Genomic DNA, 14,490 nt, shown 5'->3' with positions numbered 1-14,490 from the left:
TCATTGTTGGTGGGACTGTATAATGGTTCAGCCACTCTGGAAGTCAGTCTGGCAGTTCCTTAGAAAACTAGATATAGAGTTACTATTCGATCCAGCGATTGCACTTCTCAGTATATACCCGAAAGATCGGAAAGCAGTGACACGAACAGATATCTGCACGCCAATGTTCACAGCAGCATTATTCACAATTGCCAAGAGATGGAAACAACCCAAATTTCCTTCAGCAGATGAGTGGATAAATAAACTGTGGTATATACACATGATGGAATACTACACGGCAGTAAGAAGGAACGATCTTGTGAAACATATGACAACATGGATGAACCTTGAAGACATAATGCTGAGCGAAATAAGCCAGGCACAAAAAGAGAAATATTATATGCTACCACTAATGTGAACTTTGAAAAATGTAAAACAAATGGTTTATAATGTAGAATGTACGGGAACTAGCAATAGAGAGCAATTAAAGAAGGGGGAACAATAATCCAAGAAGAACAGATAAGCTATTTAATGTTCTGGGGATGCCCAGGAATGACTATGGTCTGTTAATTTCTGATGGATATAGTAGGAACAAGTTCACAGAAATGTTCCCATATTAGGTAACTTTCTTGGGGTAAAGTAGGAACATGTTGGAAGTTAAGCAGTTATCTTAGGTTAGTTGTCTTTTTCTTACTTCCTTGTTATGGTCTCTTTGAAATGTTCTTTAATTGTATGTTGTGTTTTGTTTTTTTTTTTAATTTTTTTTTTCATACAGTTGATTTAAAAAAGAAAAAAAAAGTTAAAAAAAAAAAAAAAACAAGGAAAAAAGTATGTAGTGCCCCCTTGAGGAGCCTGTGGAGAATGCAGGGGTATTGGCCTACCCCACCTCGATGGTTGCTAACATGACCACAGACATAGGGGACTGGTGGTTTGATGGGTTGAGCCCTCTACCATAGGTTTTACCCTTGGGAAGACGGTTGCTGTAAAGGAGAGGCTAGGCCTCCCTATAATTGTGCCTAAGAGCCTCCTCCCAAATGCCTCTTTGTTGCTCAGATGTGGCCCTCTCTCTCTAGCTAAGCCAACTTGAAAGGTGAAATCACTGCCCTCCCCCCTACATGGGATCAGACACCCAGGGGAGTGAATCTCCCTGGCAACGTGGAATATGACTCCCGGGGAGGAATGTAGACCTGGCATCGTGGGACGGAGAACATCTTCTTGACCAAAAGGGGGATGTGAAAGGAAATGAAATAAGCTTCAGTGGCAGAGAGATTCCAAAAGGAGCCAAGAGGTCACTCTGGTGGGCACTCTTAGGCACAATTTAGACAACCCTTTTTAGGTTCTAAAGAATTGGGGTAGCTGGTGGTGGATACCTGAAACTATCAAACTACAACCCAGAAACCATGAATCTCGAAGACACTTGTATAAAAATGTAGTTTATGAGGGGTGACAGTGGGATTGGGAAAGCCATAAGGACCACACTCCACTTTGTCTAGTTTATGGATGGATGAGTAGAAAAATAGGGGAAGGAAACAAACAAACAGACAAAGGTACCCAGTGTTCTTTTTTACTTCAATTGCTCTTTTTCACTTTAATTATTATTATTGTTATTTGTGTGTGTGTGCTAATGAAGGTGTCAGGGATTGATTTAGGTGATGAATGTACAACTATGTAATGGTACTGTGAACAATCGAATGTATGATTTGTTTTGTATGACTGCATGGTATGTGAATATATCTCAATAAAACGAAGAAAAAAAAAGAATGAAATTGGAAATCAATAAGAGAAATACATTAGAGAAATTCACAAGTATATGAAATTCAACAACACATTACTAAATTATCAATGGATCAAAACAGAAATCATAATGGAGTTTAGAAAATAGGATGTGATGAATGAAAACAAAAATTCAAACATACCAAAACTTACATGAAATAGTAAAGCAACGGTTACAGGGAACTTTATATAGTAAACGCCTGTATTACAAAAGAAGATATCAAATCAATAACTTAACGCTTCACAGTAAGAATATGGGGTGGGGGGGATGCCAGTTTGAGTGTATTATGTCACCTCAAACGCCACTATCTTTGATGTAATCTTGTGTGGGCAGACCTATCAGTGTTAATTAGATTGTAATTCTTTGAGTGTTTCCATGGAGATGCGCCCCACCCAACTGTGGGTGATGACTCTGATTGGATAATTTCGATGGAGGTATTGGCCTGCCCACTAGGTGGGTCTGAATTAAATTACTGGCGCACTGCATAAGATCAGACAGAAGGAGTGAGCTTGCTACAGCCCAGAGGGATACTCTGAAGAAAGCACAGGAGCTGCAGATAAGAGACAGAGTTTGAAGACGGCCGCTGAAAGCAGCCTTTTGCTCCGGAGAAGCTGAGAGAGGACAAATACCCCAAGTATAACCAAGAGTGACATTTTTGAGGAACTGCAGCCTAGAGAGGGACATCCTGGGAGAAAGCCATTTTGAAACCAGAACTTTGGAGCAGACGCCAGCCATGTGCCTTCCCGGCTAACAGAGGTTTTCCAGACACCACTGGCCATCCTCGATTGAAGGTACCCGACTGCTGATGTGTTACCTTGGACACTTTATGGTCTTAAGACTGCAACTGTGTAACCAAATAAACCACTTTTATAAAAGCCAATCCATTTCTGGTGTTTTGCATTCTGGCAGCATTAGCAAACTAGAACGGGGAGGAGGGGAGACAAAATCCAAAGCAAGCAGAAGTAAAGAATTAATAAACAACAGGGGTGGAAATAAATGAAATAGAAAATAAAAAAAAAAAGGTAGGGGTCAAAAAACCAAAAATTGGTGCTTAGAACTGATCAACAAAATTCACAAACATTTAGCTAAACTGACTAAGGGGTGTGAGGGGGAGGGAGAAGACAAATTCAGGAATGAAAAGGGAACATTAATACCAACCTTACAGAAATAATAAGGATTATAATTATGGAGAATCTTTGACCAAAATATTCAATAATCTAGATGAAATAGCCAAATTCCTACAAGGATACAAACTACCAAATCTAACTACAGCAGAAATAGAAAATCTGAAGACTTATGTGCCAGTCTGAGACTGTTATTGACCCCAGGAAAGTCAAATTCTTTTAATCCAATCTTGTGGGTACAGACTTACTGTGGGTGGCATCTTTTGATTAAGTTGTTTCCATGGAGATATGATCTCACCCATGCAGGGTGGGTTTTGATTAGTTTACTGGAGTCCTTTAAGAGAGCTCATGGAGAGAAGGAGCTCAGTGAAACTGAGGGAAACGCTTTGGAGAGAAGATACATAATCCAGAGTATGCCCCCGGGAGAAACTAAGAACTGACACAGACCCAGACATTTGGAGATGCAGACAGAAAGACATTTGGAGATGCTAAGCTAAGAGATGAAGCCCAGAGTTTGCCCCAGAGAAGCTAAGAGAAGACCCCCAAATGCTTAGAGAGAAACACCCTGGGAGGACAAGCAAAGATGTACAGGAGCTGAGAGAGAGAAGAGAGACAAAATCCCAGAAACACTTTGGAGAAAGCCATTTTGAAATGCAACCTGGGAGCAAGGGACCAGCGGATGCCAGCCATGTGCCTTCCCAGCTGACACAGGTGTTCCAGATGCTATCAGCCTTTCTTCAGTGAAGGTATTCTCTTGATGCCTTAGTTGGGACACTTTGATGGCCTTAAAACTGTAAATTTGTAATGTAATAGATCCCCTTTATAAAAGCCAATCCATTTCTGGTATTTTGCATAAGGCAGCTTTAACAAGCCAGAACTTATAACAAGTAAATTAATTGAATCACTAATCAAAAATTTCCCATAAAGAAAACCCAGGACCAAATGACTTCACTGAGGAAGTCTACTAAACATTTCAAAATGAAGTACCTCTAATCCTTGACAAACTCTTCCAAAAAATAAAAGTAGAAAGAAACTCTTCCAGCTCATTCTATGAAGCAAGGATTGCCTGGATACCAAAACCAAAGACATCACAAAGAAAAGAAACCTACAGGATATTATCCCTCATGAATATAGACACAAAAATCCTCTACAAAATACTAGCAAACCCAATCCAGCAAAATATAATAAGGATCATATATACATCTGCAAATCAAATCCAGTCAGGTAACAGAGAACCAGTTTATAAGCTCTGGATCTTCACCTCGCATCCATTGTTCAAAACCAGGGAAATCAGGTTTATATCCCCACCAGTCCATTAAAACTGTATTAGAAGAAATTACTAATAACCTTCTAACAGCAGCACTTGACAGCTCCAGAAATCTTTATGAAGTTATTCTCCTCCTGAAACTCTCTTCCCTTGGTTTCTGAAATACCTCTAACTCAGATCTCCTCTTATTTCTGCTAGTCAGAGGAAATTAACAAAAGAACTTTAATTTTACTTCTAACCTTGTAAGACTATAATAATGTTAGGTTTCAAATGCTAAGCTTTTATTAAAAGGACCACACTAAGTATTTTATGAATATTATCTCATTTAATCTTCTAAACAACTCGAGAATATAGTTTGCTATCTATAAAATGGGAAAAAATAGCTAAGAAGCAGAGAATTTAAATGAGATGCCCAAGGCATACCTAGGATTTAAACTTAAGGTCTATTTAGCTTTAAACCCTGGCTGAGATCCACTGTGTCTCAATGTAGCATATTTGGTTTCTTCATCTGTAAAATGTGACATCTCTCATCTCTAAAGTTCCATATACCTCAAATATTAAAGGAATTATAGAATTTTATTAAAAACGTTTCTCAAATTAGAGAAAGAACACTAGGAAATGGAAGAAAAGACCAAGGCAAAGGAAAAGAGGATCACAAAGAGCAATGGGATTACCTAAGAAACTTTTTTTCCTGTTCTGACAGTTTGACTAGAACTCAGTAAGGGCATAGTTCTGTATAATCAAAAAAAATCTTCTAGCAGCTCTTGGAAAAACCACAGTATTCTGCCCAGAACAGGAAATGGCAATTACAATAAAAGCTATTCATGGTGTAAACTGATTTAAGGGTCATAATACACAAAGAGCCTACAAGTCAATCTGTATGACACAAATGTTTAACTTGATCTAATTATGTAAATAAAAATATGTACCGTTCATTGTGCTCTTGATAAACGAGTCTGGACTTCTCCAGCAGATATTTTTCAACATAGGCACTAGAAGAAAAATAAAAATGGTTGTTATAAATGAGAAAGCTTAATATTAGACAGAAAGATGCAAAACTACAAATGACACTATTTACCCAGGTCATTTCAGTATATTTACCATAATAATTGTGTTATGGTTGCTATGAGTACTATCCATGTTAAATTCAAAACCTCTTAAGACTTTCTGTTTTCTTTTTTCTTTTGCTTTCATTAAAGAAAATTAAATTCAGAAGTCCAAAGTATGGCATACAAGATAGACTTTACATTCTTTTCAGGCTCATATAGTACCACACATTTTCCACACACTATGTTTTGGCCAGACTACTAAATAAGGCTCGAAGACATACTTTGCTTTCTTTACATATTTAGAGTATTGCAACACCCTGGAATCTATTCACTGCCTACTGATTTGCTCAATATGCATTCTTTATTTAGGCACTGTGCTAGGAACAGTGAATATGGAAATAAATGATACGTTACCTGTTGCCAAGATGGTTATAAACTAGTGGAAGAAACTAAGAGAGGTAAACTAGCAGCTACAATACTGAGTTAATAGAAGGATTATTATAGAACCAGGATATTATGGATGTATTGCAAGAGAAACTTGAGATTGGATCCAAAATAGTATCCAATAGAAGGTGAGCACCTCAGAGAGTAAACATTCATTAAATGTATCTGGTAGGTGAGTCACTGAGTGAATGAATCTGAAACCTGAAGCATTAACTAGAAGAAGGCAAGGAGAACTGCCTTTATGCAAAGGCATGAAGGAAGAAGGGTACACACCAGCTTCAGGGATCGACAATAGTTAAGTATGGCTAGAGAATGAGGTAGGTAGATAAGACTTCATCAAGAAAGGCAAATGTATTATGGGCCAGAAAATGGTGCTGAAAATAATAAGGAACTAAAACATATTAATTCTATCTCTGAAATGTTACTTCACTTTATCCAGACGTACCCTTAAGGTCTTCAATAACTCTTACCCAAACTGCAGGAATCAGTTAAGATCTCATGGGGAAAAAGGGGTTCTGAAATTTAAAAGCCTTAGACTACTAGATCTAAATTACTTCACACCGACCTCTCTGGGATCAAAATCTGACTCTTGAGCTTTATTTCCCCCATTTTCCTCCCATGACACATTCTTTACCTCAGTCACTCCTAAATACATACTGTTCCTTCAAGCATGGCATTCATCCCTAACTACATTACTCATACTTTTCCTTCCACTTCTAATTCTCTAATGTATTCACATCTCAGTCCAACAAATTCCATTCATTCATTAAAATGAAGCACAAATATACAGAATCCTTACAATTCTGCAGCCATTACTACTAACACCAGCAATTAAAATTCATCACTTCTTCTGAACTACCATTATCACCTCTAGACTAAACTGCTCAAACCGGCTTTTGTCTGTCTAAAATAAGAAGAAAGGGAACCAAAATGAACTAATATGTTAAATTCTCACAATCACCTTGTATGGCAGATATTACAGACCCTATTTTACAAGTGCAGAAATTGATGCTCAAAGATACTAAGATTATGCAGCTAATAAACACTAAATTTGAATCCAGGTCTACTTTAACAACAAAGGCTCCATCCTTCAACTATACCAAGAAATACAAATGTTAATTAGATCCGGTAATTGATAGTATCATTTAGTTCTTTCATAACCTTGCTGATTTTCTCAGCACTCATTTGATTATTACTGAGAGAGGAGTATTTAAGTCAACTAAAACTGAATTGTCTTTCTCCTTTAAGTTCTCACTTCCCAGCCATCTCTCTTTTCTATGTGCTATATTACTACAAGAGCTATAATCCTATAAAATAGATCTAATCATGTATTCCCCTACTTTGAACTTACTCCCAATAATGAAGCTTACAGGAGTGAATTGATATTGCGTCTCTCTGGAACTGCTTTTTAAAATACATCAGCATAGGAAAAAAAAAGGGGGAAAGATGAAGCAAATATTACAAAATTTGATGCTTGTTGAATATAAGTGGGATTTCCTAGTACTACTCTCTTTACTTTTGTGTATGTTTGACATTTTTCATAATAATTTCTTTTTAAAATCTGCTAACCAGCGTACACAGGATGAATTACAAGCATGAGAACTTTATGCACAATCTGACACCAAGTGATCACTACCCCCACGTTTTATAGCCATTGAACTTACCTCCTCAAGTACACCAAGCTCTTGTCATGGCACCATTCATTTGCTATTGCCAATTCATCTGCTGATAATGTAATTTGCTACTTTTTCTGCTTGGCAAATTTTTAAGACCCAACATAAAAATTATCCTGTTTTGTGTAGCCTTCCACATATAAACTTCAAACATTACACTTATCTAATACTCTAATTTATGCTATATAAATATCTGTCTTCGAAGAAAGACCATAAGAACTATAATGTTAGGGAATATGTCTACATCTTTTTAAATCCTTAACACTTAGCACAGTGTTCAGTACTCAAAATGAATTCCATAAATTTTTGCTTAATGAACCATAAAATTAAAAAGTTAAAGAGATAAAATTGTTTAATAACATTTCTAATGAAGATAAAGATGTTTGTTGATGTGAAAATTTAACCTTTTTAGTAATGCATTTAACATGTGAGAGTTTGAATTTCATTCATAACAACAGAAAAATAATCATCTGCTACTCCTAACTCACAAAATTGTCCTGAGAATCAATGAACCATATACTTTTTTTGTAAATTATAAAGTGTTATATACAACTTTATCTGTTATTAAAAACCCTCCTACAGCACAATCATAAATATTAAGAAAGAGCAGCATGACAACTTGGCTTCATTACCATGAGTAAAAGTACCCATTATACCTTTGCAACTGATAATTCTCCAGAATCAGGAAAGAAATGAGCTATGAAACTTGCCATTCAGAGGGATTTATCCTGCTTCTTTTTTACTTTTTAGCTTGTTTCAGAGCACAATATAAGTAGTTTTGGTCAATTAAAAAATTTAAGTGCAGAAGTAAATGAGACTTAAACCTGATTAAAACAGCATAAAAAAGAAAAGTACAGAGCAATCTCACTCATTAATATAGATGGAAAAATCATAAAAACTAGCAAATATAAACAACCACTTTATATGTATGTGTATACAGATATACGTGTTTGTTTATGTATGATACGTATATATGTATGTAAGAATGCAAGTATTATGTGGGTGTGCCTGTATTGACCAAGGGGGATTCTTTTTCCAGGAATGAAAGGTGAATTAATATTAGGAAAACAATTAAAATAATTCAGATTAATAGATCTCATGGTGAAAACATTATTATCTACATAGATGCCAAAAAGACATTTAATAAAATTCAAAACCGAGTACTGGAAAAATACTCAAAATAAAAATTGATGTATTATTGCTTAACAGGATAAAATGCACTACAGCAAGTATTTTACTTAATGGAAGAAAAGCAGAGGCATTCACATTAAGATCAGAAACAAGGCAAGAATACCCTTTATCTCAACCAATACTATCATTGTATTCAAAGTATGGAATCAGACAAGATAGAAAATAATCAGAAAAAGGAGGAGCAAAATAATGGTTCTTTGCCTATATCATAATATACCTAGAAAATGTAAGGTAAACAATAATAAAACTAATATAAACAATAAAATAATTCAGTAAGGTAACAAAATATAAAATTAATATAAAAATCAATAGCCTTCATATATACAAACAATAAGGAATTAGAAAATGTAATGCAAGAGAAAATCACATTTATAATGGCAACAAAAAATTAAAACAAAATATACTCCTACAAAGCACAAAGTTGTCATTTATCCTCAAGTAAATATAAAAATTTAACATTATTCCAATAAAAATACCAATAAGGTTTTTTTTTTTTCTGGAGCTGGACAAGTTAGTTCTGAAGAACACCTGAAAAAAATAAAAATAGAAGAATTTCTAGAAAACTGGAAGGAGGGAGGGAAGAACAGAGGGAGGGAAGCGGGGAACTAGGCAAAATTAAAAGATTAAAAAAATGCTCAGTTTTCATAAAAAGAAAACTGAATTAGCATTTCTCATTTATCAGACTGGCAAAGAAAGTCAAAAGCTTAACAACACATTCTCTGTTGACAAAATTACGAGAAAACAAGGTATTCTCATGCAGAGCTGGTGGGAGTGAAAAATGGTACAACCCTTACTTGGGAAATTGTACAACAGTACACAAAACTATATATGGATTTACCCTTTAACAATGCTATCACATTTCCTAAGAATTTATCCTAAAGATATACCTCTGTACATATAAAATAACACATGTAAGGATATTCACTGCAGTATTATTTGAAATAGGAAAATATTGGAAACATAAAATGCCCATCCACAGATAACAGAATAAATAAATTCTGACACAGCCACACAACGGAGGGCTATGCAACTGTTTAAAAAAAAAAAAAAAAAAAAATATATATATATATATATATATATATATATATATATATATATATATATCTCAAGAAAGGGATTTGAGCGATTTCCAAGACATATTTTTAAGTTTAAAAAACGCAAGGGGCAAAAGAGTCTATATAATATGCTACATTTTATGTAAGAAGGAGAAAAATTAATATGTACTTATTCTTTTTTTTATTTATTAAATGGTGGGTAGGGATGAAGACGAGGCAGGGGTAACAGTGAGACTTCTCTAAGAAAACCTCTTTCTACAGTTTTGACTTTTAAACCATGTTTTGCATGCTCAAAATATAAAATTAAATAAAAATTGATGGAATAAAGCAAGCCCTAAAATTGGATACAAAAAGAAACAAACAAACCTAACTGTATAACAAATTAATACTATAATCTGAACCCAGTGCTCTCACTATACATTCTTAGTTGACATATTCTAAGGACAGCAAGAAATGTTGAAAGAAAGAGAGAAAAGGAGAGAAAGAAAGAGAGAAAGAGAGGGGAGAGGAGGAGAGGGAAGTGGAGGTAAGAAGGGAAAAATTTCACCTAGTAAATTCGTAATTGGTAACAGTGTTGGTACGGCAGTTTTGAAGACATTTTGTGTCTACTATCCTATAGAGCCAATGAGTAAACATGCTGATAACGGGAACTAGACTTGGAGGAAGAAGCTGTGGAAATGGATTTAAATTAGATATTGGTATGGACTCAATTTTATTTATATATATTTCCTAGTTCTTTCCACCAAAAGGGCTTGGAAGCAATAACACCCAAATAAACAACACACCAAGCTGCTAGATCTCAGTTTCTAAATACAAATAAAAGAGCAAAATGAAAACAAAAACAAGAAACAACAAAGCTCCTTAGCAAAATGGCAGATTCTAAGTCTGAGGCAGGAAAAATATAAGATAAGCATGGAGCAATTTGTGATAGAAGGCAAGGAAGTACACCAAAGATTGATGGAGACATTTCAAAAAGACAGGAAAGTTTAAAGGGACTTCTACCTTAAAGGTTCTACAATTTGAGCCTCAAAAGAAAAAATGGAAAAAGATCATAACACATTAAATAAAAAAAGAACTGTGGATCCCTAATGTTATTAGAAAAAATAAAATAAAAAGGAAAGGAAGAGGGAAGGGGAGGGAAATATCTTTTTTACAGAAAAACACTAGCCAGTAAATTAAGACGCAAAGACAGAATTAGAAAATAACCATTTTGGGACCACCAACTTGATAACTGTTTCTGGCAAGGAACAACAATGGATGCTGAAACCAGAGGGTAAAAGGCTGTGGAGAACAGGAATTTACAATATCTCTAAGTATCATCTTACAAAATTACTTTTTAATTACAACAGAAAATGGGGAACATTAAAATGGGAGAAATCTGGAGAATACCACATGTTAACCAAGTGATCAAACTTACCATCACCAAAAACTGAACAAACTGACATTAGATGTCTCCTCATATTATTTACTGGAACATCAGCTATGTTGTATTCTTGCCAGCAACCTTTATCCTGATTTTAAACATTAGGTAATCACGAAACAAATATAGACTGGGGATCATTCTAGAAGATAAATGATCTGCACTATTAAAAAGTGTCAATGTAAAGACAAGGAGAGAAAAAAAAAAGGCAACAAAAGCAGTGAGAGAATGCTAAAGAGACAAAAACAAAACAAGTACCATGTGATCCTTGACAGGATCCTTGATTTTGTGGGGAAAAAAACTATTAAGAATATTGCTGACACAACCAGATTAATTCTGACCGTGGGCTGTATAAAAAATATCACTGCAACAAAATTAAATTTCTTGAGTATATTAACAGTATTACAGTTAGGTAGGAGAATGAGATGCTCCTGGAATTAGAGTAATTAGGGGTCAATGTTAACCTATATGTCCAATTTACATGAAAAAATTTCAGAAAAAAATGAATGATGCATAACACAGAGAGAGAGATGAAGCAAATGTAGCAAACTATTGACAATTAGTATATCTAGGTTAAGAGTGTACAAATGTCACACTATTGTTACAACTTTCCTAAGGTTTGAACTTTTACAAAATATAAAAAAGTTGAGAGGAAAAATTTTTAATACATATACATCAATGGCACTACACTCAGTAAGAAGCAAATAAAGAGTCCACGGCTTATGATGGAGCAATTATAAAAACATAAAGATGTTCCAAAGCCCCGAAATAAACAGTACTTACCCAAGAACAGTGCCTGTTTCCTGGTAATTTACTTGAATAAACTTGCCAAAACGACTTGAATTATTATTATGAGCTGTCTTTGCATTTCCAAAGGCCTGTCAAAATAAACACTTCTCATTAATTTCATTCAAAAAGAACATATGGAAAACCCTGTAGAAAAACAATTCACTGATATCTATAGATTCAAATTCATGGTCAGGCAAAAATTTAAAGAGTGATGAATACTTAAAATAACACCAAGTAATTTTTATTTATGCTATTTAGCGAAATAAATCTGAATTTCAAAAGATTAATGCTCAATGATGTGCATATTTCTCTATCACATTTCAGAGTTACCAAAATTTCCTAATATGTAGTCATACTTCTATGTAAAAAATAATACTGCAAAGCAGAAATGACAAGGACTGGGAGAAGAATACCAAATTAATTACAATTTTAGAATATTAAAAATGAAGTTTCGTTACATAAAATACTACACCTATAAAAGCAAAGCCAACAGTACTCATTAAAATTAGAATAAAACCTATAAGCTTCCTAAATTGTTATCCAAGGTATATTACCATAAAATGGAATATTACACAGCAATAAAGATAAACTACTGGTAAAGACACCAATACTGAGAAATCTCAACCTTTATGCTCAGTGGAAAAAATGAGACACAACACTGTGTGTGTGTCTGTGTGTGTGTGTGTGTGTGTGTATAAAATTCCATTTATATGAAATTCTAGAAAACACAAAACTAGAGTAACAGGAAGCTAATCAGAGGTTGCCTGGAAATGGGGGTGGGAGTGGGAACCATCTACTATGGGCCACAAGGAAACTATCTGGGGTGATGAAAATATTCCATAGCTTGATTAGATGATGTTGATTACACAGGTGAAAACATTTGTCAAAACTCAGCAGTGAGCCAGCGATTGACTGTAAATTTCAGGTAGTCTGTATGGTGTGCGACTATACCTCAATAATACTGCATTAAAAATACAAACAACAAAAAAAAAATACTCAGCTGAGCTGTACATTTTAAATGGGAACATTTTACTGTAAGTTATATCTCAATAAAATTGACTAAATTTTAAAATAGCCACTATCTTAGCATAACCTGTTCACAGTATACTTGAAGAAACAAAGTAGAAAAGAAAAGTGATTTCCATACTAAAGACAGAGAGCTTTATTCTGCTGCCATAATGATCTCCTGGGAATCGTATGCCCTCCAACTCTATAAATAGAGAGGAACAAGCATGAGTGAGTGTGTGCATACACACACAAGGCAGACTGAAGAGGCAAACTTAGCTGATGCCTCAACAATTGCATTTCTACTCCAGGAGTTCTAAAACCACTGCTGATCAAGACTAGCAACATCAGCATTACCTAAAAACTTGTTTCAAATGCAAATTCTTAGACCCCACAAAGACCTACTGAATCAGAACTCTGAAGAAAGGGCCCAGCAATCTGTTTTAACAACTCCTTCAAAGTGGTTGAGATGCAACCTAAAATATGAGAACCACTGATGTGCCCATTATACATGCATTTAAATTTCTGTAAGGTTATATTTTATTAAATATTAAGAACGAAATTAGTCTTCAGTAGCAGTAGCAACTGGAAACACCAGAAGCATCCCTCATGCATATGTGGGCTCCACTATACCTAAGTAATGGGAACAGCCCATGCTCTTAAATACTTCATTAACCCATCTGTGAGCTATAAATATTACCAAAAAAACTTGAAATTGGCTATTTTTAAGTGCCTGTAACGGTTTCTCCATTCTGCCCTTTCCCTTTCAACCATTAACAAGTTTTTTGAAGGAATTTAGAAAAGCCACTGTAGAAATGCTGGCTTCATCAAAACAAACATTCATTAAAATAACAAATAAATTTTGACAAAACAAAAACTTTGGGGAGAGGGCAAGATGGCGGCATAGAGAGGAGTGGAAGCTAAGTAGCCCCCCTGGAACAACTACAAAAAACCAGAAACAAATACTAAATAATCCAGAATAACTGCAGGGGGACAAACAAGACCATCCACTCATCATACACCAACCTGAATTGGGAGGAATGCCTGAGAACACAGCATAAAATCTGTAAGTAAAACCTGTGGAACCAAGTTCCGAGATCCCCTCCCCCATAGCCCAAGCTGCAAAGCCTCGTGGTGCCAGAGAGAAGCTCTCTCCAAACAAGCGAATATAGCTCAGCTGAGCTCCAACTGGGGTTTTAAGTAGCGAGTGTGAACTGCTCACTACAGGTACGCATCCCCAAAAAACAGACAGAGTCTTTGGGTGGCGACTGACCTTGGAGAGCCAGAGGGTCACCTTGGACTGGGTCTGAAGGGGACTCTCTGTTTCTTTTTCGGCTCAGTGGAGAAAGCCCCAGTCATTTTCAGTTTCCAGGGCTGTGACTCAGGGAAGGGTGGAGACAGCACAAGCAGAGAGAGAGAGACCATTGAAATGCTAATGACCTCCACCTGAGGGGTCTGTCTTCTGTAGGAGGAAAGGGGTGGGGCCCTTTCCATTCAGAACCAGACCCCAGAGCCTGGGGGAACATAGCCATACCTCCTCACACCAGTCAAGAATTATAGGCTAACAGGCATCACCTGCTGGGCAGAAAAGCACAGTGACCTGAGGCATCAAAGGCTGGAGCAATTTTCTAAGACACACCTGCAGGGAAACCAGATACTGAATATTTCTTCCCTCTGGGACCTGAGCCTGTTCTGGTCTGGGAAAACCTGATTTGGATAA

The 14,490-nt window shown here is 35.7% G+C and overlaps 1 protein-coding gene across 1 annotated transcript in view; it reads right to left on the bottom strand.

The window, feature by feature from the left end:
• The window catches only part of MYO9A (myosin IXA), a 434,300-nt gene that overhangs the window by 294,721 nt on the left and 125,089 nt on the right, over positions 1-14,490 (bottom strand). The window contains 2 exon segments of the mRNA XM_037833522.1: positions 5,074-5,136; positions 11,760-11,854. Of these exon segments, the coding sequence (XP_037689450.1) occupies positions 5,074-5,136; positions 11,760-11,854 (158 nt within the window).

This window comes from Choloepus didactylus, chromosome 4, assembly GCF_015220235.1.
Source record: "Choloepus didactylus isolate mChoDid1 chromosome 4, mChoDid1.pri, whole genome shotgun sequence".
Taxonomy (NCBI): Eukaryota; Metazoa; Chordata; class Mammalia; order Pilosa; family Megalonychidae; genus Choloepus; species Choloepus didactylus.
This window is presented reverse-complemented; position numbering and strand designations above follow the sequence as displayed.